The 26444-nt window shown below is 35.0% G+C and overlaps 1 protein-coding gene across 6 annotated transcripts in view; it reads right to left on the bottom strand.

The window, feature by feature from the left end:
• Positions 1–26444, bottom strand: part of LOC108744240 (potassium channel subfamily T member 2) — a 122939-nt gene that overhangs the window by 13214 nt on the left and 83281 nt on the right. For 2 of the 6 annotated variants that reach the window (XM_025976795.1, XM_025976799.1), the window contains 17 exons: positions 26215–26314; positions 24256–24454; positions 18820–18894; positions 18026–18109; positions 17703–17797; positions 15547–15730; positions 12081–12446; positions 10654–10871; positions 10107–10256; positions 8846–9150; positions 7164–7464; positions 6671–6727; positions 5657–6007; positions 4171–4305; positions 2912–3035; positions 1050–1235; positions 124–430 (listed from right to left, as the gene is read on the bottom strand). In XM_025976795.1, the coding sequence (XP_025832580.1) occupies positions 128–430; positions 1050–1235; positions 2912–3035; positions 4171–4305; positions 5657–6007; positions 6671–6727; positions 7164–7464; positions 8846–9150; positions 10107–10256; positions 10654–10871; positions 12081–12446; positions 15547–15730; positions 17703–17797; positions 18026–18109; positions 18820–18894; positions 24256–24454; positions 26215–26314 (3233 nt within the window). In that variant the 3' untranslated portion in view covers positions 124–127. Of the gene's footprint in view, positions 1–123; positions 431–1049; positions 1236–2911; positions 3036–4170; positions 4306–5656; positions 6008–6670; positions 6728–7163; positions 7465–8845; positions 9151–10106; positions 10257–10653; positions 10872–12080; positions 12447–15546; positions 15731–17702; positions 17798–18025; positions 18110–18819; positions 18895–24255; positions 24455–26214; positions 26315–26444 lie in introns of those variants that run through there. The other 4 variants (XM_018479912.2, XM_025976796.1, XM_025976797.1 and 1 more) reach the window with 4 other exon arrangements.

Below are 26444 nucleotides of genomic sequence, written 5' to 3'. Positions count from 1 at the left end.
TACTTACTGTTCGCCGAAGTACGATGCAATCAACTTGTTAATCTTTAGAATAACAATTGTACAAACGAATGAAACAAAACAAAAACAATGCATAGAAACATATATTTAGATATAAAAAAACAAACAATCAAACAAAATCATAAGTTAGTAAATATAAAAATTGTACGTTATTAAACAAGTTTTGTGTTAGATACGAAATGCCATTAGGTATATTTTCCATAATGGTGTTACTCACCGATTGGGAGGAGGGCATACGCACACAGATCGACCAAGCAGATGAGCAACCACTCATACTCACATTAGACGACTCAGAAATCGACGTGTCCTGAGTGCGATATATTCCGATTGGTATTTCACACGTGGTTGAACACAACTTTTGGTACAGCCGACCGTACGTTCTAATCCACATGTCGTCCTTCGTTATTTTCATCTGAAACAAATATGTACATACTTATCACACTTTAAAACATATTAAACATGCCTAAATCATCAAAAAGGATGTAGGTACATCAGGCGCTACTGACTTCTAAAAAAATTCGTAGGTGCTCATAATCTTTTCATTTGTTTGTTGACTGAATTAAAGTAGAAAAATGCTAATCCTAGTAACTACAAATGTCTGTAAAGCGAGGGTACGTGTTTCACCCGTGTTGAAAATGTCCACAAGTGGCCGAAACACGTATCCACAGTGACCAGATTTTGTGGTAACTATAGTCAATTCCTTTTTGATTAATTTATTGATTAAAGTGCTTGACTTTCTCATGATCTATTCTGGAATTTATCAGAACAAACATCTTAGCATTTTTGTGTACCCAATTGGCACTGATACTTATGGTCATGGGTTCTCGGCACCCCTTAATATTTACGTCTCGTGGATGCTGGGGTGCCGAATGCTAACAAGATCTCCTACTCGATGTTTAAAACCTGTTTCATGAATAATAAGAAAAACCTACATTTTTACATGGAAATACCTTTTTAAAGTTATAATAATAGGTACCTTAAAAAAAAATGAATCGATATTCCGAGGTCAGGTCATACGAATGAATACTTACGGATGTAAGAAATCCTGATCCTGGTGCTTGGTCGATTCCCAGAAGGAGCCTAACGAACGTGATTACGTAATCTTTCACGAATGCTTGATATAACAAGGTGTCGAGCATGCTCGCACTGAAGACGCTTCCTGCGGCGAACGGTAGCCGAAACATGTATGATATGTGAGATCCTCGTTCTTTCTCTCTCTAGAAGGATGGTAATAAAAAAATGAACTAATAGAATAAAATCGAATACAAATACACTTGAGAAGGTTTCAAACCACACCACAGGTCATCATTACTAGATTAATCCACTGGAAAATTGGGAAAATCTAATTGATAACTGTTGAATATTCAGTATAACCTTAATAGATGCATGTATATATACTAAGGAACTCATAAATTCAAACAACAAAAAATACTTTCAAAAAGAAGACATCCGGCTCGAAGGACCATTCTCATTCAAATTCTCCGTATACAGGATGATAAAGATTGTCTCGAAAACAGTTAATATAATTTACAGGAAGTGTGACTGGAGGAATAATGGCGCTATTATAGAGGTACTAGCAAGACTATTTTATAAGTTTATTAACTCATTGAGGCAATTTATATGGAGATCATGTCTCTTTAAGGACCATTGCGAACAGCCGAAATGACCCAACCGGCACATTTAAACAAAAGAAGAGGTTTATTTAGAATTTACGTGATCCGAATGGAACTGTCAACTAAATATTTAAGGAGGAAGCAAACAAAAGCATCTTATTCGGCAAACTCTACCATTATAAAACGTTTTCTCCAATCGACGGGTTGTTTTTGGAGCGACAGTGAATAAATTGACGGATGGTCTATACATCCCATATAAAAAGAAAAGTGAGTGCATTACATTTTCATTTAATAATTTATAGATTATTTTATACCAATATTCACTAAATATTAGATACGTAACCACACTTCATGTAAATTTTTAAACTTCCCTATTCCGAAATGGTCTTCGTTTAAGAATATTCTTCTTATCTACATATTAAACTTAGTTTTAAGTTGTTGTAAGTATTTCTGGTTTAAAGTTTTCAGAAAAGTTCGACTAAACTTTCCGGGTTAATATGTAGATGTGGAAATGGCACAAAGTAAATTTAGCTTAATGAACACGTTCCATATTATTCGTATACGGAAGAAAATTCATTAAGGGAACATTTATGTATATATATATTCCATTTATTTGTGCACAGTTTTAACTAGTTTTCTAGCAATAAATTTTACATGTATAACGAGTTAGCTGTACGTTTTATGCAGCAGCTTTAATGCAAAGAGATTTTCACTCAATTAATTTTGCATGAACGTAAATTGAAATTAGATGAGATAATTTTAAGGTCCCATTTACTATATTTTGTTAATTTAAACTACATTCACGAGGTTGGGGGTAAGAAATATTTATATGCATTTTTATTTAAACTAATAGAGAAGCAAAATATTATTTAGTTCTCTGGAAACATGTTCAGATAATACAGGGAAGGGGGAAGACAATACGTTCCTAAGGAAAACGATAATTTTCAATAAAAATATTGACCCGGCAGCCACCCTAATTGTATTTACTTGAATCGATCCTTTAGTTGTAAAAACATAGCGCGTCCCCATTGTGCCCTTATACGTTCTGTTATCAATAGAAATGTGGGGGCAAAGTCTAGCAATTCCTTATCTTTTTTCACTTTAACTATTATATGTTCAATTTCCACGTCTAGACGGGTCTCATAGAGCAGCGAGATTCGAAAAACTAAATTTCCCAGACAACAAAAAAGCCAATACTATTTTAGCGCAAAGGGTTGTAAAAAAGTGGGTGAAAATGCAAGGTGATGATAGGAGATAATATTAACAGTCACGTAAGTTACCTTTTCCATTTTCGACAAGTGCAAGGCGTATTTGTCATGAGCCCTGAACTGCATGAATCGCATGTTGGATGATTGGGACAATTCCGCGATGCTTTTGATGTTTGGGAAAAATCTGGAAAGAAAACTTTTCAAAATTAGAGACTCCATGCCGCCCCTGCGTTTCGCTAGTTGCAAATTAAATTGAGAAATGAAGCTTTGGATTTCGACAGTAAACTTCAAACAAAAAGGAAACTTAGAAATAGAACTTTGAGTCTACTTCAGAGAGTTACGTATATACGTCGACGGTGAAAACAAGTTTTCAGGTAAGTAAACTTTATCCAGGTTGCTTCATATAATTTTGGCAGAAAGAGCCATTAGTGGTTTCAAAAGTTGAGTTTTTATTCATGGGTGGCTTGATCCACGCCGGCTTTCGGCTTTGAGTGAATTTTATGCTTGACGTTATTCACAAAGTTCGCACTTTTCTAAATTTAACGACCGATACGAATAATAACAATAATTAAAATACGACTATAAAATTAACGAACTTTTTTCTTCTTGTAATATATCGAGAAATGGAAACATTAAATTATATTCTTTTACTTTATTTGTTTAGTTGTTGTGGACAAATTGTTCGGGTCTTAAACAGGAAAATTCATGAATTCTGATTGCGAAAGGCAATAAATTGTTACAGTCTTTTTAAGACATCGTATATTTTTGCAACTGTGAAGAAAAAGACGTTATTGGCGACTATTAGACGATAAAGAAGGAACATGGTGGACATTTATGGCACTAACACGTCAGCGCCTTTTTAAAGATAAAATCAGTTGTAATTCACTCTTTTTATTATATCTCCTTAAAGACGCCATAACGTCATTACAAAAAGAAATTGTAATCGATTAACCGATATAACTTTAATCTACCAACACTTTACTTGTGATAAAAATGCTGTTAAAAAATTATATGATGGAAATCCTTTATAAAACAACCCACGGTTGATAGCAATAAGTGGATATCTTTATAATGATAACAAATGAAGACTGCAATCAACAAATGTTTTAATTGTTTGATACATGGGCTGTTTGATTCTTTAGCGTCTATTAAATTCAAATGTTTCCGAGAAAACGATTTATTACCAATGGTACTTCAGAAAACGAGCAATTCATGAAATCTATTCGAAAAGTTTTAGTAAAAATAACTTCTTTGAAAGACAAGTAAGGATGTTCGTGTAAATGGCTAAGAGACCAAAGAAAAAAGAAAGTATTTCTTCAAAAGAAACTTACTTAAACATCGTTTGTACGGCTACGATGGTGTTGCAGTCGGCTAGTGTGTCTTCTTCGGCTGAGTTGGAAAGTTCTTTGTTCACAACGACGACGTTTTCAGCAAGGGTGATGCCCGCCCTAAGTAGGTCATCCAGACTGGAAAAGTCAAAGGTTGTCAATTAACCCGTAACTTCCAGAAATCCTCGCTTCGGAGTCATGAACCCTAAGTGGCTATTACATTACATTACCGGCTGAAATCCTTGTTTTACTTTTTATCCATTTGTATTAATTTCGTCTCTCATCAAACCAACATCACGATTAATGTAACTCAATTATTTTATTTCCTCTTAATCTATTTTCAAGAACGTCAATCTTTCCACATCGAAAAAATTACAAATTTCCAATTCGCAAACCAAAATATTTATTTATTATCATATAAACCAAAATTGTTTTTCGAAATATGTTAAATAAATAACTATCTAGAATAAATTTGATGTGGAGTTTTCCCTACTTGTAACTCCATTTTCAAAATAATAAGATCAAATAGAACATTTAGTTACAAATGTTGATTAGTAATCCACAATAACTATGATATAAATGTGGTAAAATAACTATTGTTAATTAATATTTGCTGTTAAACATTGTCGTTCATTCTCCTGTTTCTGAAATATAGATATACAATACCAGTCCTTATTAAACGTTTATCTAGAACGATAAATATGACATTCAAAGATACGATATCGTTCCGCATAAATTCTGAAAAGTCTACAACAAATCGATTGCTATTCTTTAACTGTAAATCTGTTCCGTAATTATAAATGACCTAGATTTTATCATCTGCAAATAGATTTGTTAGGCGGCTCAAGGAATTTAATCTTCATCAGGAATGTTAGAAACTTTTAAAATATTTCTGTCATAAAAGGAAGTAAATAAAATTTCGGCCGGACTACTTTGTTGTTAAGTTCTTGTGTTATTACATTAATTATTTTTGGTAATGTACCTAAAATAATGTAGATGTAAAAAAGAGCGGTGGGGAAATTATTAGGAGATAGAAAAATATTTATTAAGCTTTTAGAAGTGACGATTACGTAGAATATCACGGTTGTTACTTTGCTTTAAATAATATCGCTTCAAACCCTCCTCTCTACCCGTTCTCTTTCTCTTTTGCCGGCTTTGAATATTTAAGTGTCTTGTACTTAGGAACTCATAAATTGAAACAACAAAACATACTTCTAAAAAGTAGACATCCGGCTCGAAGGACCATTCTCATTCAAATTCTCTGTATACAGGATGATAAAGGTTGTCTCAAAAACAGTTAATACAATTTACAGGAAGTGTGACTGGAGGAATAATGGTGCTAGGTACTAGCGAGAGACCATGTCTCTCTAAGGACCATTGCGAATAGCCAAAAGGTCCCAGCCGGTACATTTAAACAAAAGAATCTAATCTCTTCCGCCGGCCCTGAATATCTACATGACTTTTTATAAATATTACAAATCTATCTTACCTATCAATCGATCCCAGCATCCAATAAACCAATGGAAAGTAGGATATTGCATCTAAGAAGGCGATGTCGGGTCGCCTTTCTAATAGAAGAATTATTGGATTCAGCGACGTCTTCGATCTAAAATGCGCTCTCAACGGTATTATGAAGTTATAAATGCCATTGGAAGCGTAGTCCGCAGCTAAAATGATGGTCTTGTTCTGCCACTGATAGTCGCGGGCATTTCGGTAGCTGCAATGTTCGCAGACTTGCGCCAGTTGGAGACAGCAAAGGGGTTTTTTCTCTTTCAAGAGGTAGCACAGGGTCGGACTCACGCCGATGTACGGCGACACCGGTGGAAAACCCTTAACGATGCTGCGATTCAAAATATACATTTCAGGAATAAAATGCAATTGTAAACTCGCTTGATTTTACAAATGATCTAAAGTATTTTTATTAGCTAGGGACAGCATACACGAAATTTGTAATGCATTTACTACGACTGACCTATAAAAAAATAGTCGACAGGACTACATAAAGTCATTCATTTTTGACGGATAATATTTTAAAATCGATATGCATGTAAGAAATGAAGCACATCACACGACTGCGGACTCTAGACAAAAGACAGTAAAAAAATCATAGTTCAAAAACCACTGAACATTGTAATCCAAGCTTTACGACGATAATAAATCAAAGATCAAGTTACAATAGGGCTTATTAATAAGCACAATAATCATTTCAACAGATACCTAAAGACTTCTGAATTTAGTAAGTTATTGTCTAAAAATTAATGTAATTTAACATCTACAATCCCCAAACGATTACTACCCTGTATAATTAATGCGTCTAACATGGTCCACCCATTAATTATTTAAAACTTTTTTCACAGGTAGATGGATTGGTTTATTAAAATATAATCAATGGTGTTGATTTACTAAAAACGAGGCGTTATCATTATCAAATTCTGCTGAATTCCACAGCGTGCGTGAATTTTTCTAAAGTGATGTAAAGTTGAAGAGAACGAAATAAACTCACCACGAATAATCTCCATGCCATGCAGTTTTCGTGCTTCCTTGAGATTCATTGCTGCACCTAGTTATAAAGTGCAACTGTCGGAAAGAGTGTGGAAATGTTCGGGAGAATCGAAGGGTGCTAGTCATGACCGAGGGTAAAAACACACAAAGTCAAAATCACTACTGACTCCTGACATCAGGAAGTTCAACTCATATCTCCTAAATCGATTGATTGTAATGACTAAAAATTCAACAAAATGTAAATTGACCATCGGCTTCCAAATGCTAAGAGTCAGTATCGTTCTAACGATGAAAATGTATAAATACGTACGTATATAAACTAATAGAGGGCTCAGAAAATCTAACACTAGGTAAATAGAGAACAGTTAGATATGTAGTATGTCTAAAGATATGTGAAAGATTGACAATGGAAGAGAACACAACGGTCAAGACTGCACAATAATTCAAATACTAATAGAATACTTGATGCATGCGATAATCGTCAAGAAACTCACGCAATCTTTTCACTCGGCGATCTCCACGGCACGTCATCTTCCAGCTCGTCGTCACTCTCATCCCCTTCTTCCGGATCCTGGTGGATATTAAACGACGAACCTGTGAAATTATCTGGAACGGGAAGGATGCTGGGTCTTCTAGAATTTCGTCTCTGATTGATCATTTCGGGACTCAAGAGATTTGGGTTGTCCCCAGGTCGCGGCACATCCAAATGGTTCCCGGTTGTGATAGTCGTTGTAGGGGATGTTTCTCTAAGATGTTGACGAGAATCTCCTAGACCTCCATGGTCAGGAAATGTTGCTAAATGGAGCCGAAAGTTACAGTAAATAAAATTGGAATGATAAGAGATACACCAAAGATCCAGTGCTTCCAATAGAACGAAAAACATTTAGAAATGAGCAAAATAATTTTATATGCTGAATTCTGGATCTTGAATGAAACACTTAACGTCTGAAAAAGCTATTTACATTACGTGAAGAGAAGAAAAGATGAAACAGAAAATAGAATAGAGCGTGTAAGAAGTAAATAAATCAGAAAACATGATGGCAAAATTTGTTTGGTATTTTTAAACCTTGGTTTGAAATTCAGAGTGTTTGACACTTAAAGCTGCTAATGCGTTTCTTTACAAACCGTGTCATATTCCAACGACGTTCAACATCGAAAGCAATAATACTTTTTTGAACATAGTGTGTCAACATGAATGGAAATGTTAATCCAAAAATGCAACTTTGGAGAGCTTAAAACGTTTCCAATGTGTTTTTTCGTTCTGGCCGCAACGTAAGCCGAAAAGCGTTTCAATGTGACCATTGTATAATATCCTTTTGTCCAACATTGAATGTTTTGTAATCTGATTGATTTGGTTGTTTGGACACAGCGTCCAAACTTAGGGAAATCCAAATGATAGTTGCCATAATCCGAAAAGCTTTTCAATGTGACCATTGTATGATATTGGTTTGACCAACTTTTAATGTTTTGGTAGTTTGATTCGTTTTTGCGGTTTGGACACAGCATAAACTTTGGGAAATCCTAAAGGTTAGTGTTTTCGTCAAATTACCATAATCCCAAAAGCTTTTCAATGTGACCTTTGTATAGTATTGTTTTGACCAACATTGAATTTTTTGGAAGTTTGGTTCATTTGGTTGTTTGGACACAGCATCCAAACTCTGGGAAATCCAAATGATTGGTGTTTTTATCTAATTGACACAATCCCAAAAGCTTTTCAATGTGACCATTGTATAATATTGTTTTGACCAACTTTGAATGCTTTGGTAGTCTGCTTGGTTTTTGTGATTTGGACACAGTATCAAAGTTTGGAAAATCCAAATGATTGATATTTCCGTCAAGTTCCCATAACGTTAAAAACCCCATATAAAATTTGAATATTCTACTGTGGTATTTTGCTTAACGTTGAAAGTTTGGTAGTCGTGAACAACTATCAGATCTATTTGACTGTTTGGACCCTACGTTTGGATACTATGTCCAAACTTTCGGGAATCGAAATGGTTGATGATGTTTCCTTCAAGTTCCTTCAAATCGTAACTGACTCTAAAAACGTCTAAAACTAGATTATTGTACAATGATCTTTGTACGCTTTGATGACCATGTATCGTGACCAGATTTGTCTCTTTTTCTATTTGGGTTTTTCGTGTGGTGTCCCTAAAACATGCGCAACAACACTCACTGACACATGTGGGAACTTGCAGTATGATTGGAGGAGGAGCGGTACCGTCTTTAATGGTAGGAGTCACTCTTGGTTTTTCTTCAGCTGTTATTATTACCGGTTCCGAACTGGCAACACCGCCTGGCGGAACTTGAGTCTGTTGGTTGGCCACCGTGAATGATGAATTTTCTTCTTTTGTAATACTCATGTAATAACACGTGTCCGTCTTCTTCATGATGTGCCGAGGTCCCGGGTTCAGGAGGATTGTATCTTCGTAAAATTCTGGTAGTTCGGCAGGACGGACACCCACAAGAGCAATACCATACCTGTATATATATTTGTAACTAATGGGTTTGGGGAAAATTGAATCAGACTATGCCACAAAATGAAGCAATAAGGCATAAATATTTCGGGAAACGATAGACCAATTAGATTGTAGCAATTAAAAAAAGTCATTCAACTAAAACCAATAAAATAATTCGAAGTGGTCTGTATTCTGTCGAAACTGCCAGACGCGGATCGCGATTTCGATCTTTTTGGATCTCATCAGCGCGTCGCAGACAGCTCCGACAGAACACAGACCAACTTTTACCTGCTGTCTTAACAGCGCGTTTTAGAAAATACTACAAATGGTGCGGTAAACGCCATCTCTGGTACGATGCTACATTTTAGGATTACGTATGCTCCAACAAGGTCCATTTAAATATATGGATATTTACTTGCTGAAACGAATCCCGGCGTAGTTAACCTCAACGTGATAGGCACGTTACCATAATCGAATAAAGTAATTCGAAGTGGTCTGTATTCTGTCGAAACTGCCAGACGCGGATCGCGACTTCGATCTTTTTGGATCTCATCAGCGCGTCGCAGATGACAGTTTCGACAGAATACAGACCACTTCGAATTATTTTATTCGATTATAAGCTAACGTGCTGGTCACGTTGAGGTTAGCTACGCCGGGATTCGTTTCAGCAAGTAGATATCCATATATTTAAATGGACCTTGTTGGAGCATACGTAATCCTAAAATGTAGCATCGTACTACAGATGGCGTTTACCGCGCCATTTGTAGTATTTTCTAACTAAAACCAGTTTCAAGAAATTGCATTTACGAGTTGCTGAAACTAATTTGGTTATTTAAAGATGTTTCATGAAGATTGTACCACAAATACTTTATTAGGTACAATTCTCTAGTAAAAAAAAGATATGCCCTAGTGATATGGAGTTAAGAAGTTAACCAATTTTCTAGAACAGAATAATTTGATGGAATTTTACCGACTTACTTTCGATGAGAATGAAAACTGGCATAGGTGAAACTTTTTCCCTCATATTCGCCAAAAAAGCGACTGTCTCCAAGCACGATGTGATAAATTTCATTACCCGAACATCGTCCGTAAAGACGATGCCATTCTTCTTGCGACTGTTGCCCTTCTCTGTAAGAGCAATAAAAAAATGAGAACAATACTTTATTTGCACTGAATTACATACATACATATACGCACAGACAGACAAGGACAACATAATCTCGTTTTTTACGACACAAAATGCGTCAAATTTACAAAAACCAAACCGGGTTTGTGGATTACGACTAGCATGCTTTTTCTAAGCGTACGGCGTGACCTCTTAATTTTAGCTTTGCTTTTCGCCATAACATGAAAACCATGTAATGAACAACTTTTTTCATCAAACATATATTATGCATACCTATACTCAGTTATAGGCCACTTTTATAGCGATTTTGTTAGATACCTTCAGGTTTTGCCTATCAGATTCTATCAACATTTCGAGAAATAAAAAGGGATTGAGAACAGGGACCACTTAAATACTTACTGTCCCCTAGAAGTGTGCAAAAGGAGAGTGACCAGGGTCGAAGCCCCTGGGCAGGTGCAGTTGTTTGCCAAAAGGGCGTATTTAAATTCGTCCTCGCAAACAACGTATTCGGCAAACTTTACGTGAAGTTTGTTCTCGGGTCGACAAATTTGTACGTATTGAGCAACGCTTGGAGCAAAATCCTTCACTGCCCACGACCGCAGGATCGTGTGTTCGTCCTGGAACAATGAGACCCTTTCTACAATAGATACTTTAACTGTTCTACAAAAGGAAAAACCTTTTTGAAGATTAATTGTTACAAAAAGAGAATACAAAGTAAATATTTAGGGCTAACGAGTTTCAATCGGTTATTCACCAGTATTTATCGATTTATTAGGTAACGACAATCCGTTTCATTGGGTTTACATTCCCATTTACTCATCACTACATAGTATAAAACAAAGTCGCTTTCCCGCTGTCTGTCCCTATGTATGCTTAAATCTTTAAAACTAAGCAACGGATTTTGACGCGGTTTTTTTTAAAAGATAGAGTGATTCAAGAGGAAGGTCTATATGTATAATACATGCATAATATCGCAGGGAAACACTGATAATTTTAGAGGTTTCTGATGTGATGTCGTAAATAGACACATTTTTGCGCTTACATTGCAAACGCTGGCTGAACCCTACGAGATAGATCAAAATAATGTACTACAATATTGTACATCTTAAAAGGGTCTACAAAAAAGTCCGGGATGGTATATGTCTATCTCTTAGGGATAACCCACAATAACCATTTTTATCCTTTACTTTTTATGAGAAATAATGACTTATTTACGAAGCGATTGTAGGCAATACAGCACTAATTCTTATCCAATTAACTTTTAAATACATTGTGCATTTAATATAGATCAATATGGCCCTTTAGAACATGTAATTAAATGGATATTTTCGAAGATATTACAGATTTAAAATGCAAGGACATAGCGGTTGCGGCGGTACCGGCCGGGAGGCCGGTTTGTATTGTCTAATGACAAAAAAACTGTGAATGTTGTATATAAAGACATTCTGTAGTATATTTAGTATATTCAGGGGGTATCTGGTGAAGATTTCCCCTTTTCGATAATAATAAAAAAATTTCGTAGAACACTGGTCAAAATTTACTGTCAGAAACCTGTTCGTAACATGAACAACCCTATAAACATTAAACCACTCATACATATTATTTCTCGAAGATTCCAGAACGTTTTCAGTTCATTTTTGTCCAGTAAATTCTGACTGAGAACAATCCGAGAGACATTCGAGAATATTCCATCGGAGAGAGACTCTAGAAACATTCAACAACATTCTTGTACATTCTTACGTATTATTAGGCCCCACTTAACTTTATTGATGGTAGGTATGGTACTTTTTCATTTGTAAGGTAGATTTAAAAGAATAAAGGCTTACCGCAGCAGTTTTGTCAGCGTAATTTCTTGCAGCCAGTATAAAACAGGCTTCAGCTTCGTTCATCCTGGCCCGTGCAAGATCGCCATCTTTCAGACAAGATCCCTGTATATAAATAACCCTTTGGGCCCATATGGGAACCTGAAGGATCATTCGCATGGTGGTGTCAAGTTCCATGGGCGACAAAAGCACCACGTAGTAGTCTTGTAAGAGCGGATGTGCGTAGAATTCGTTGAGGAAATCCATGATCGTGTCTGCATGGAGGGTCGTACTGCACACCACCACATGCTTCTCCGATTGGGCCCGATGCGAAGAGTACGAACCGCCGAGTTTCTGTCGTTCGATCCAAGTGAAAGCCAATTGTTCCAACTGCGCAATCAATATCACGTGTTTTCTATCTAAAATCTACTTGAACTACAGGAGAAATTACAATGCATTCTTTCGAAAGGCGCATTCCGATGGTACAAAACCATTTTTGGAAGATTGGTTGGGTCAAACTACTCGTAGGTATGAAAACGATTTACAACCATTACTAATAGTCCAGTGTTCATAAATAGGGTAAAGGAAAGGTAAAAATCTTCAATTTCTTGTAATCCCAAAATAATACAATAAATAAAAACGCAATGTTAAGTTACAACAAGTTTTATTGTAAAAATCCTTAATTATTATTTCGCCAACTCAATGAGTTGTTCGGGTGGATGGATTATACGATACATTATCGTGTTTGTTTGTTAAAATGATAACAGCGCAGTTGCTACATTTTGTGAAATTGAAAAATGTACGACAAGGTCCATCAGGAACTGAACAGCGGCGTTAGCTTTCTCTACGTGATAGTCACGTAATCAAACAAAACAAAAAGCTCGTCATAATTAGTGTTCTGTTGAAGCTGTTAGACGTGGATCGTCATTTTGATCTCGTTGTATCTCGTCAGCACGCCATCGACAGTTCCAACAGAATACTGGAACTGCCTCCGGCACAGTCTTGGAAACGTTATAGGTACAGCTTTTGAACACCGTGTTCTTAATTTTCTCTAATTTCCCGATGTTTTTCGAGAAAGAAAATCAATTTTCATTAAAATGAAATGGATGAAAAGCCATTTTTTATTTGTTTACGTTGCCGCGAAAGACTTCAGACAACGACTGCTCTCTATTTCGAAAAATAATTATCCTACATAATAATTACATAGAAAAGCTGCCGGGAAGCAATTTAGGAACTTCAATTAAATCTTTATAGCTCTTTCTCACTCTATCTCACCCGGATACAAGAGAGCTTGCCTATAAATTTATTTTTCTGTTTTTAATACCTGCATACATCACAAAACAGCATATCGTAATTTTGAAAACATAGCTTCTACCCCAAGAAAGCAAATGTTTTTATTTTTAAAAACCATTTCTGTGGAAAATTTTCCTTATTTAGTTATATCTCAGTATAACAATCCGTTATTGTACTAACTGTAGAAAGTGCAAGTTTACAACAGGAAACTTAGCATAGACAAACGGATTACGAAATAAAATTTGATACGCTTGGTTGCGCCCCTTTAAAAACACGCAACCCCAACCCCAGGGAATTCCCGGAGCCTAAATAAAACGTTACATAGCCACTAACGTACATTTGTACATATCATTCTTTTTCTCGTTGGAATCGAATGATTTGCATGATGATTAAATTATTTCGGACGCGAGATTAAAAAATTTGATAAGACGCTGCTGTATTTTTTATTTCGTGTTGCTTTTAAAAAGTTGATAACAACACCGTATTCTATATACAAAGGCTTTCTTTTATTGTAGTATATAAATCACCATTTACCATTTTGTTCTTGCAACCCCTAGGTTATTATCTATTGTTGTTGTAACTTTCCTATTCATTCGCTATCGGACATATCAGGTTACAATGGTCATTAGTACATGTATGTGTGTCTATTAAACATAATTATTGCCGTGAAGTGTAACGGAATAATACAAAGAGGTCACTCTGGCAAAATGTCGCCTATCGGTCAAAGGTTCTCCTAATCACGGTAAATCGTACAAAGTCCCTTATCAATCTCTCAATTATACGCTGCACACATGCCACTATGTCGGCTAAATGCTGATTCGTGTTCGGGTACATCAGATACGATGATTTATGCGTACAATCAATGTCGCTTCTCTATGCAATTGTTACAAAAAAGATAACAGAATTGTTGCATAGCCGCTATCAATCGGCTTAAAAGATTTAAATGATAAAAATGAATTTAAAAAGTGCATTATAAATACGTTATGTTGATTACTACTTTATCATGTCTAGAAGAATTCTTTTAGGGTTTTTAATACATTAGAGTGAATTAATTTTTGAATTACAGATAACTTCCAATAAATGAAGAAAATTTGTTGCTGTTGTCACGCCCTCACGAATCGAACCCGAATTAGTTCCCTTTAAATAAAAATTATCACAATAAGATTAAGAGAGCATACACGAGCTCAGAATGGGGGTAGGGGTGTAGCGAAATCTCAACAAATATCATTTAAACGGACTGGGGTTATTGAACATCTCACTTCAATTTTTTAGTTCAATGAATGTAAGTACCACGTACAAATATGCAGATAAAAAAGACTATTAAACTGTTATTTATCTTTTTCCCATCAGAACGAAGGAAAAGGCCCAAATTGAAAGAAAAAAAAAATCGGTTGTCTGTAAAGTCGGTTTACTGACGATAGTTGAACGTGACAACGTCATAAGAAAATACTGATGGAATGGTTTCATTTTTCAAAAGAAAATTTTAATTTTATTTGTTTGATAGATATTTTGTATGGATATAGAGAAGGAGGTAAATGGAAATGTATTATTGTATAGCAGCTGTCCACACGGACGCATCGTTCACTCAAGTAGGAGAGAGACAGATGTCGAACGCTGCCGAACGCGGAGGCCGATTGTGCCTCTTTGTCGCTCGTTCCGCGCTCTCGCTTGCACTTCAAGCCGTAAATGGAACGCCTCAGAGCGAGGTAACGCCGCATGAGTCGTGTTTTTTCGTGCGTGCAGCCGGCTCCATCGAATTATAAGACGTTGTCACGTCAAAAAAATGAGAAAAAAAATGCTTTTTCTTTAGATTTCTTTTTATGGTGCTAGACTTGCGTCAGACGTATACTTTCGAAAAAAATCTAAGCAGAACATCAAATATTAGGCATAAGTGTATGTAATAATGAAACAAAGAGAGATATTTAGAAAATTGTATAGTACAATACCTACATGTATAAATGTATTATCTAAATACCAGATTATCTAGATGCAAGAAGTAAAGATTAGTTTTTTCAGATTTTTTTTTTAATTTGGCAAGGCAGTCATGACCCTTGCCCTCCGTTTTGTTTAATTACTTTTCATGCAGGGGTGTCAGATTATTCCTCAAACACTTTTGAAGAATTCTGTTAACTCATGCACTATAAATATCTATGAGGTAGATACGTATGTATCTTTAAAATATCGGAAAAAGTCATACCTGTGTAGGGAGGACCATTAACGCCACGCATATCATTATCACCATGTAGAGTTGCGAGGGCCAAATGTCGGGTACCAAATCTCCATAACCGACTGTTGAAAACGTAACGACGACATAGTACGTCGATTGGAACAGGTTGAGATGCCTGTGGCCGGCCCTTTGAAAATGTTGAATACCACAAACGCTGCAACAAACAAAAAACTACCCTTGGAAGAACGACAATATCGGTTGAAAATGGAAACATAAATGTTTGTTTTTATTTTAATGTATTTTTACTTTTGCTACTACCTTGCAATATTTTCTTCGCTAAAAAGTTAATTTATGCATTGGAGGAAGAATATGTTCTCTCACAACTCTCAACTGTTTACTTTAGAAGTCATGACAAGTTCGCATGTATGACAGAAAATTTCTGCATTTAAGACAGTTGCTATCTAATATAGTTTATTTATCGTCACAAACGGTTATTTACCTTTGAAACGAACAAATAAAAATCTTACATTAATGAAACATTCAACGAAAACAACAGATCTCTTAAAAATTTACGTTTTAAGGCGGTTCTTAACCGAATTAATTTATTAATAAATATTTTCTTAACTCATCATAAGTGCGTTTTCGTAAACAGAGATAAAATTTAATATACTTCAGAGCCTGGTAACTAATTTCATAAAGACGATAACAAACAAAATTTTCAGCCCCTTCCTGTTCGATATACCTAGATAAGAGCATTTTATGGTAACATCCCCTTTGTTCTAAAAGGACCTTAGAAAAAACATTAAATTTGTTATTTTACGATCCACGGAAATGGAGTCACTTACATCCATGCGAATTGTTTATCAAGTGGATTTGAAATGTCAGAAGTCATGTTGAAAAACATTTGAGAACAGATGTCATTAGTATTTTATGATAGTGTCGCTACCGTAAAGTGTAAGTGGCAATGGCAGAGTGCAGCGATAAACAAGTCCGTAATCTTAATTGTCTCCGTCTTGTTCGAATCGAGAAAGAAATCTTTAAAACAACCCACTTCTACCCAGTTACTACCATCAGCAACTGCCAACACGATAACGAAAAGAAAATAAAATACTAGAAAAATAATAGAAGATGGCAAATCTATCGTCTTGCGGGTATCGAAGTTGCACCAGACACAATCCGGAAAAGGTATTTCAAGAGTTAATAGAAGAGTCGGAAGGGTGGAAACTGAAAAGACAAATAGTTAGAGCAAGATAATTACCAGGCACTTTCGTGCTGTCGGATTGACGATCTAGCGAAAGGTACACGTCATCATAAGAAAATTAAAATAACAGAACAACTCTAGGGATAGATATAGAGTAAAACAAAAATACTGGTATGCAAGGGAAGAAAAACTAGGAAAAGAACGAATGCAAAGATAGGAGACGAAAAATTAGAAGAAGTGGCTGATTTTAAATATCTAGGAAGTTAGATAAGTCAGGACGGAAGGAGTAGTAGGCATATAAAACAGAGGATAGTGCAGGGTCGTGTCGCCTTTAATCAAATGAAGTCCCTTCTATGCTCGCGAACGGTTAATTTAGTAATTCGAAAAAGACTGTTAAAGGTGTATATTTGAAACGCGGCGTTGTACGGGTGCGAAACATGAACGGTGGGAGCGGCGGAAAAGAAAAGATTAGAAGCGTTCGAAATGTGGTGCTATAAGCGAATGATGAGGATACCGTGGATAGAGAAGGTTAGAAATGAAGAGGTATTAGAAGGAATAGGAGAACAGAGGATTCTATGGGAGTCAATAAGAAATAGGCGAGATAAGTTGGTAGAACATCTTCTCAGGCATGAAGGTCTAGTCAGAGACATATTAGAGGCAAAAACAGGAGTTAAGAGGAGTAGAGGTAGACCTAGATTAAATTACTGTTCGTAAATAATTAAGGATGTGGGATGTTTTAGTTTTAGGGAAATGCGAAGATTAGCTGAGAGTAGGAAGGAGTAGACGTGCGTGTCGAACCGGTCTTAGGACTGATGACCTTATGATGATGATGAATAATTGGAAACCAGTACAATGAGAAGAAAGTTTTTTATTTTTCCATTAAATATCCCTTTCGCTCTGGTTTGATACGTTTTTTTTGCGTTTTAATTAATATTCATACACACCTGCAATGGTGTAAAGAAATTCAATATTTTCAAGTACATACCTGGTAAAAACAAGGCAAACAAGCGTTACAGAGAGTATGGTAAGCTGCTGGGACAACGCCGACTGCGATTTCTGCATTGCTCGATGTAAATCGTTCTAAAACAAATAAACTTCATTGTCAATTTGAGATTGTCATACGTTGTCGTATGTATGTTTAAACTTTAACAAAAGCGAAGCAATTTCTATTGCACCATCTAACAACAAAAAGGTTCTCGTATTCTGATATTACACTTCTATGCCAAATGCATGCGTATTGTCAAATTGAATACGACGTTACCAGAATTTATTACATAAATAAGAAAAAATAGAAAAATGAGTACTTACAAACATGTTCTCTAAGGAACGCTTCGCTAACCAGCAATTCAAAAAAACCGGAATGAATACATTTCGAAACGGTATGTACAAAATCTGTAACAAACAGAGACGTTTTTCATAATTTATTCAAAAGTAGCAACTGTTTCGCCGAATACTGACATCATCAAACATACAGTACTTATTGTCAACAACATACTTATCTATTATTTGGACGGTGGTAGATCAGAGCTAGTTTAAAAGAGAGGAAATGTTGCATTGTATTGTAATGTTAACTGTAAGTACTCCAAGTCTGATGAAGTCAAAGTGTGGCGAAACAACTGTTACATTTTAATAAAGTTTGTGTTGTTTTTAATGTAATAATGGATCAACTAAAGGTCATATCCACTCAAACAAAAATGTAATTACAATATCTCCCTAGAGAATGTAACAAATTGTAAACAACTCTAGACAAAAATTTTCAGTCTCTCTCCAGTCTCTCAGAATCTTTCAGCGTCTCTGAGAGCGTCTCTCACAGTCTTTTTCAGTCTCTCAGTTATTGCCTAGGTGTTTTTATGGATCTCTCACAGTCTCTGTATGAGAGACTCGAACGATAAAATTATTAATTCAGAGATTCGTTCAGAGACTGGATACGAAATGAGGATGTCTATGAGCGACTCGAGTCTCTCGTTCAGAGAGAGACAGAGACTCGAGTCTCGCTTTCAGAGACTCTGAGAGACTGAACATTTTTATCTCGGGAATAAAAAGTGAAACAAAAAGAAAACACCAAACTCAAACTTGTTTTATTATATCTGCATTATACTCACCGTTATAACAAAAGGTATCGTATTTACAAGTTCAAGAACTAGGTGAAATGAAAGCAGTTGTTGCCAAATATTTCCCTGAAACAACAGAAAAACAATTAAGTGGGGGTTGTTGAACATGCGTTAGCTATTGAAGAGCTATGTACCAATATATATTTTCTATTTCCTTGAATAGGTACTGTAACATTGTTGGAATTAAGATGGGAAATTTATTTCTATTAATTGTAGTATATTTAATTTCTTATGCTTTTTTTTATATGTGCATTTTGAACGTGTACATTTATTCTTTCTTTAAATGGTCTCCCCGTCTGTCCTATATATCGTGTATTGATTTACATAGAAATTAATAGCATTCGTTCAGTAAAGGTCAACACAATCAACTATTTAAAGAAGGTTTTGCCCTATACGGAATTTCGCAGGCTATTTCCCGTTTAAAGTTTTATTTTTAGTATTAGGTTCTACTTTCAACGAGATATTTTGACTTCTACTGCCTAATTAAAGGTGTGCAGAGCGACGAGAAACATCAAATAATACTTTAGTAGAAAGTGCACTCTTCTGTTTTATCAATTACCTAACTTGATGATATCGGAAGCGTGACTTTGTCTAAACTTGTTTGTCTGCATGACGTGGTTTTTCCACGGTAAAAAGTTTTCCGTAGTACCTATTAGTCTAGTGCCCCGTCGAAAATCAAGTTAGTTTACTTCATCACGGAATGCTTAATAATAAACAGTATAGAAACTTGTATAATTCAAGAGAAACTAATTACAAAAACAATAGTTCTACAGAGGTAGATGACATATCGAGTTAATGAGTTATTTCAGTGTCAAATTCCAATCATATCTCGCATAAAATGATTCGAAATAGATTAAAACAATGCCTTTCTTGACGTGTAATTGCTAAAGTCAAAGTTAGTAATAATTTAAGGTAAAACGTTGATAGCGGTTTTTACAAAATAAAAAACCTTTGCCCCATATTGGCTTTGATTACTTCTATTCATATAACAAGGGAAAGAATAGAAAATGTATTGGTATAATATAGTACATTACTATTACTACGGTTTGGTTAACAATATGTAGTTTATTAGTACAGTTTCTGTTTTTAATTGGCTTCCTGCTCTTTTCTGTTTCCGGCCAGGAAGCATTATCACGGATTCTCGGGTGAACGGTACAGCACCTCAACTGCGCTCTAAATTGTAAACAATGCAGAAACTAGGACGCAGATTTGGCCAAGCTCCCAATTACCAATCTGCACTCATGCGAAGTTAAATTTGGGAAACTGGAAGGTTGATAAACCTATTTCGCTGTGGATTTTCAGAGAAATCCTTCTCAGTCATGCCATCAAACGTACAACATGATATGTGACGTGATTCTATTAAATATTCACCTATTAGTATAGCAGCATAAAACTAATTTTTCTATCCCACGGGAACGTATTCATTTATCTGGATAAAAGGTACCCCATATCCTTTTCTCTACCCCAGATGTGTGTACAAAATATTATGATAGGTTTAACCCGCGGCTTCACTCGCATTGAAGTCCTAAATTCGTGTCAGTAATCGTCGGCGACCACAAAAAACTAGTTATTTGTAGCTGGAAAACGGTAGGACCTATCGGGAAAATTCCTTGACAGTAGGATGCCCCGTCTCAGCGCGAACGATATGAGCCGTCGGTGTTGATGAAAAATTCAAAATTTTTAAAAATTTTTAAATTTTTTCTCCGAAATTGAATTTTTCCTGTACACTTATGTACGGGCCAACCGTTGGTGAAGGAATTCACATTCGCGTTTATAATAAATATTAGTACATTGTTAGTTAGTTTTTTTGTACTATTTTCAACTTGAGACTGAAAATATTCGTGTTTGGATGTTGCTCAGGAATATTTATTTCTTACTTTTTAAAGTAGATATAACAGAAGAAATTACAGGCTACTTATTCCTGTGCTCCTCTGTCGGTATTAGTGTTTTATTGCAAACCCTTTGTCTACTGCTTATTGCGAGGGTTTAAGTGGATTCCCGTTCAAATCTTTTCAGCAGTTTTTGTGGGTACTTCATTGCCTAGCAACAAACTCAAGCCGAGAATTACATCTTAGGGGGGATGTGCATTGAGATCACTTGATTTTCTCATAACAAAATACACTGCGTAGTACACGACAACAAGATAATTCCAAAATTCTTGAAGACTGCTTCAAATCTGTACATTTTCTTTTTGGAGGAAACAAGAAAAATAAGAAAATGACTTATCTATACATACTTATAGGCAATTTTTTGTTTTATATACACTCTAGTTGTAGCAAAGTTTGTATTACCTACAATAATTTGAATCAAAAGTTTCGAACTTGTTAGCTTATCGCCTGTAGAAAACACGTTTTCTTGGCTTAATTCGTCAATAAGTTTACTTGTTAGTATTAATTTACGTATTTCATTATATTTAGTAGAAGTTAGCATTAGAAATAAGTGAGAAACGAAGCAATGATGCTTTTGATAAAATAATTGCTCCTAATAGGTCTAGTTTCCTTGGCTACCTTAATGGGAGATGTTTTGTATAGTAAACTGTATACATACAATGAGCTTCTGAAATAAGAAGCAAGCTCTCAAGAGGTAAGAGGACAGTATATATAAAATAAGAAAATTAAGTAAATATTTAGTGGTTCGCAAGCCCTCAATTTTCAAGAAAAACGTATTTGAAAATACAGACAAATGCCAGTCCGGCCCTGGTATTAGGATCACGTAGGCAAATACGACATTACAGCGTCCCATTCAAACAACTGCTACTTATAAACATTTGTGTTGTATGTTTTGCATTTTTATACTCATTTATTGCTTGTTATTTGTTAGATTAGATTAAGTGTGATTAACGATGTTTATATTTAACCCTGAGTAGTTTTTTAACGTTTTAGGTTCATATTACGTATGTAAATAGATAGTCGAAATCATTAGAGGTAGATCAATGTGTCAGTGTCATGGATTAGTGCATTGACCAATAAGTAAGTTTCTAGAGAAACGTTGTTTTAGACGCTGAATTGGGCGTACAAGTCCTGGACAATGGGACGCGTAGTCCTAACCGTAATACGTTTGAATTCTTTGTATGAGATTTTATGAGACAGCGAGTGTATCATACGCCAGTGCAGAACGCTAACGATCGTGTATGATCGCTGCAAATGAAGTATGTTTTTGCGAGACTCAGAAATAATAGAAGTAACGATTCTGTGATTTCATAATATACTGTCGTACGGCCGCCACTCTTATATGGTACACCTACTCCCTCTTATTGTTTTCGTTTTGCGTTGTTTCATTTTTAATTAGAAATTGGAACAAGAAACTTGGTAAATAGTGATGGCAAACAAGCACTATTATGTTGCTAACGGTAATAAGTTACAATCGCCCCGTTCGTTATTCAATTTAGCTAGGTACGAATTTTTTTTCTTTACGTTTTTCGTTCCTTTCATTAGACATCCACCCCAGCACACACAAAAGGTTCACATGCAACGCCTTTATGATCCATTAATTATGGGATTTGTTACCTAAAGGAATGTAAAAAGCGAGTCGGAGAGTGAAAAGGAATATAAAAAGCACTCTACCTCAGCTACTGAATAAAAAATAATTAACAAAGGATCCGTCCGCCACGGTGAAATAAATCTTAGTCGGGATTTCAAAATAACTTTAAACTTTGCTTTATTATTAAGCAACATGAAAAGTTTATTAAGCATTCACGGAAGAATTACCAGCGATAATCTATGTGCGTGTGATGTGGCAGCAAGCACACCAATAGGTGATCTGTCGGAACTGCCTACGGTGTGCTGATAAGACCCAACGACGAATGAGAATCGCGATTCGCCTCTGAAAGTCTCATAATCAAATGCCTTCTCGGTTTCCGAAACATTAACAGCATTTTTGAAACATCAAAACCAGAAACAAGTATATAACAAAACCAATACGTTGCGCTAACATTTTGCCTAAACCTATTCCTAAAGGATATTTAATATGTATACCCTTATGTGCCGATGACGTGTACGAAGATTCACTTTAATTAAATTCCAGATAAATTCTGTAATCATTCCAACGCACGCATGCAAGTGAACAACGAGCATACATTAACGGAATAGAGATGTTGGTAGAACTAACGAGAAAATTAATCATACTGTAAATCTAATTTTATTTTACGAAAAATGTGTCATGTTTTTATTTAGAAATTTCCGAAAAATCAAAAAGAAACGGATTTCCATAGGTGGAGACAAACGAATTTTCAAATACATATCTACTTCATTTTATTGTGAAGATTAAAAATTTTATTCTTTTCTTTCTTGAGTTGTTGATAATCGAATAAAAGTCATCACTTAAAATTATGTCGAGATCGAGCAGTAACTGTAATTAGGTACAATTTAAGTTTGTACATTTTCGAATATAATATCGCTATCACATTCCAGATATTATTGCTTGAAGTTTATGATACGAACCTTTATGGGAAAGCGTTAGCAACATTATCAGCATTCGCTTCTCGCTACTATGAACTAGTTATTACGATACAAATTAGATTTTAGAGACCATTAATTCCATTCCAATGTAATTTGGATCATAAATGCTGCCTTCGTTCGTCATTCTTTGCAACATTGTTTGCAACAATCTCCATGTATCAATTTTACTCAATTAAATAATAAATTACACTTTGACTTTCGGACTTCCATGTGTTCATTTGTACAAGTTAAAATTTAAACAAAACTATCTTTTCATCGTTCACTGATTTAAGTCATCATCATCATAAGGTCGTCAGTCCTAAGACTGGTTGGACACGCACCTCCACTTCGTCCTATCCTGAGCTAATCTTCGCATTTCCCTAAAACTAGAACAACCCACATCCTTAACCATTTGCGAACAGTAATCTAATATAGGTCTACCTCTACTCCTCTTAACTCCTGTTTTTGCCTCTAATATGTCTCTCACTATACCTTCATGCCTGATAAGGTGTCCTACAAGCCTATCTCGCCTATTTCTTATCGACTTCCATAGAGTCCTCCGTTCTCTTATTCTTTCCAATACCTCTTCATTTTTAACCTTTCATCCGTCTATAACATCACATTTCGAACGCTTCTAACCTTTTCTTTTCTGCCGCGTCCACCGTCCATGTTTCGCACCCGTACAACGCCGTGCTCCAAACATACACCTTTAACAAGCTTTTTCGAATTTCTAAATTAACCGTTCGCGAGCATAAAAGTGACTTCTTTTTATTAAAGGCGACACGATCCTGCGCTATCCTCTGCCTTATATCCCTACTACTCCTTCCATCCTGACTTATCTGACTTCCTAGGTATCTAAAATCAGCCACTTCTTCTAATTTTCGTCTCCTATCTTTATATTCGCTCTTTCCTTACTTTTTCTTCCCTTGCATACCAGTATTTTAGTTTTACTTTTATTTATTTAAGTAAAAAACATAAAATTAGAGCTTACCTTATATCCTAAATAAGTTAATAGAAGAGCTTCGGTAAGGCTTATTACAGCTAGAAGGACCTGTACTATCCATAATTCGAATGGTCGATTCACCCATACAATTGCATCCCAATTGATAATGGGGTTTTCCTGGAACTTTTCTTCTGTCAAATTTCCTGACAATATAAACTCAGTCTTATTGCCCGGCGTACAGCCATAACTGTAACAGAAAACAAGAAAAATAGGTTTCATGTTCATATAGAACTTTTACAAAAGAAAATCTTATGATCTATTTATAAACTGCTATAATTTAGCACCTATAGGGCTTTTTATATTGGAAGTATAACAAAAACTTATTAAAAGGGTAATAAATAATTGGATATAGGTAAGGTAAAATATAGACCTGCGAGCCTGCTGATTACGAAATTGTTCCAGTTATAAAATATTTGAAAAATTACCCACAAGTATCAGCAGGATAAGGGATAGGAGATGGAAATTCTCTAAACAAACTGCTTAAGATATTTAAATGAAACGTATAACAGTTACAATTCCAGAAATTTAGAAGTTTTAATTTAGGTTTGGTCCACGATTCTCAAAAATTTAATTTTCTTCACTTCAAATTTAAATTAAGTTTTCATGATCATTGATTATCAATATTAAATCAATAGTTTCAGAAGTAAAAGTAATATTTTATTAATCTGTATTTTTTTATAATAAAAATTACCATTTTACCTTCGAAATTTCTCTGAGAAAACAAAAACATCAATTTCAGTTATGAAACGTCCCCGCAATTCCTCTTTTGTTTCAAAACCTTTAACCCTTAACAGAAATTAATTCAAAATTAATTTAAAGCACTCCATCTTTTGATAACAAAGTACGCCTTCTTGGAAAGCGTATCTAGCCAAAGGACTTGTAGTAAAACAACTTCGATGAAGTTAATTACTTTACTGTTTTTAAATTTCCTTGTCGGTCTTCCGCAACATTTTCTACGCTGTACTCATCGCGGTCGAGGGAAAAAGCAGGTAACTAATCGACTTACCAAAGGTAAAAAAGTTACAACAAAAAAAAAAGTACTTTCTTGAAAATACTCCCTAAACGTAGGAAAAATAGTTATTCAAAAATTCCTACAAAGTATGCATAATCTTAAAATAATATTATAGAGCGTCAATATTAAATTTTTAATCAATATATCAATTGTATAGTAGCGTTTGATAATTGTGTTAACATCTACTATTAGTTAACATACATCAGGATACGTAAACGAAAATTTTTGGTTACAGCTGTCAGACCCAGGAAAACTTCCCTAATAGAAAATTCAGAACTGACTTAGGAAGAAGGGATTTTTATTTAATTTGCAATATAATTTAATTCTTGTAGTTTTAGCACTTTGAAAATTTCCTTAGATACTGTTTTTAATAACAATGAATTTTCATTAACTAAAAATCAATTCAATCAATCATATTATTGACTAATGGACAAAAAATTGCCTAACGTATAAACAAAGAATGCTATCATTTGGAAAACTTAAATCTTATAGGTAAATAACTACTACGTAAACAAGGACTATACGTCAAAGTGACTACCTATTGAATATTTTATAGAATCTGAATAGGTCTTGTGTGGGTATTAATGTTTAGAAGTAAGACTCATTCTTAACGTGGAAATTCACTTCGAGAAAAGCCTTTTAGCTTATATAACAATGTAAATGAGAAATTTGTTTTGGCTTTTGTTTTTGTTAATACAACCACACATAAATTCAAATTAATTTTGCGAAAACCTTACATTTCCTAATTCACAGTTAAGACTTTGTCACTCACTACCTATTATAGATTGTACCCAATTCATAATTAATTGGTCAAAAAAAATTTCCTCGAAATTTGACAGACAGTTGTGTGGTATGCTTTTCTTTTTAAGCAAAATTTTTGAGGATTTTCCTTAGAGTGAAAGCTTTTGAGTTAAAATTTGATTTCTTTTACTTACCAGGTAGCATAGGTTGGATCTTGGTCAATAACTACACGAATAATGTACAAAAAGCAGGAAAGAAGTTTCAAAAATAGATTCACTATGCGTATCCTTAGACCTGTAACAAAGAAAGAAATATTTTAGTCCAATTAACTAACTAATTAAGCAGTTTTCTAGACTAAAATCCATGTATTTTGTAACTCCATTTTCACGAAACGAGAAAATAGAAACGATATTTAGTCACAAAT

The sequence above is a fragment of the Agrilus planipennis genome, unplaced genomic scaffold (assembly GCF_000699045.2).
Source record: "Agrilus planipennis isolate EAB-ADULT unplaced genomic scaffold, Apla_2.0 scaffold13, whole genome shotgun sequence".
Lineage (NCBI taxonomy): Eukaryota > Metazoa > Arthropoda > Insecta > Coleoptera > Buprestidae > Agrilus > Agrilus planipennis.
Note: the sequence above shows the minus strand (reverse complement) of the source record. Positions and strands in the feature narration are given on the sequence as shown.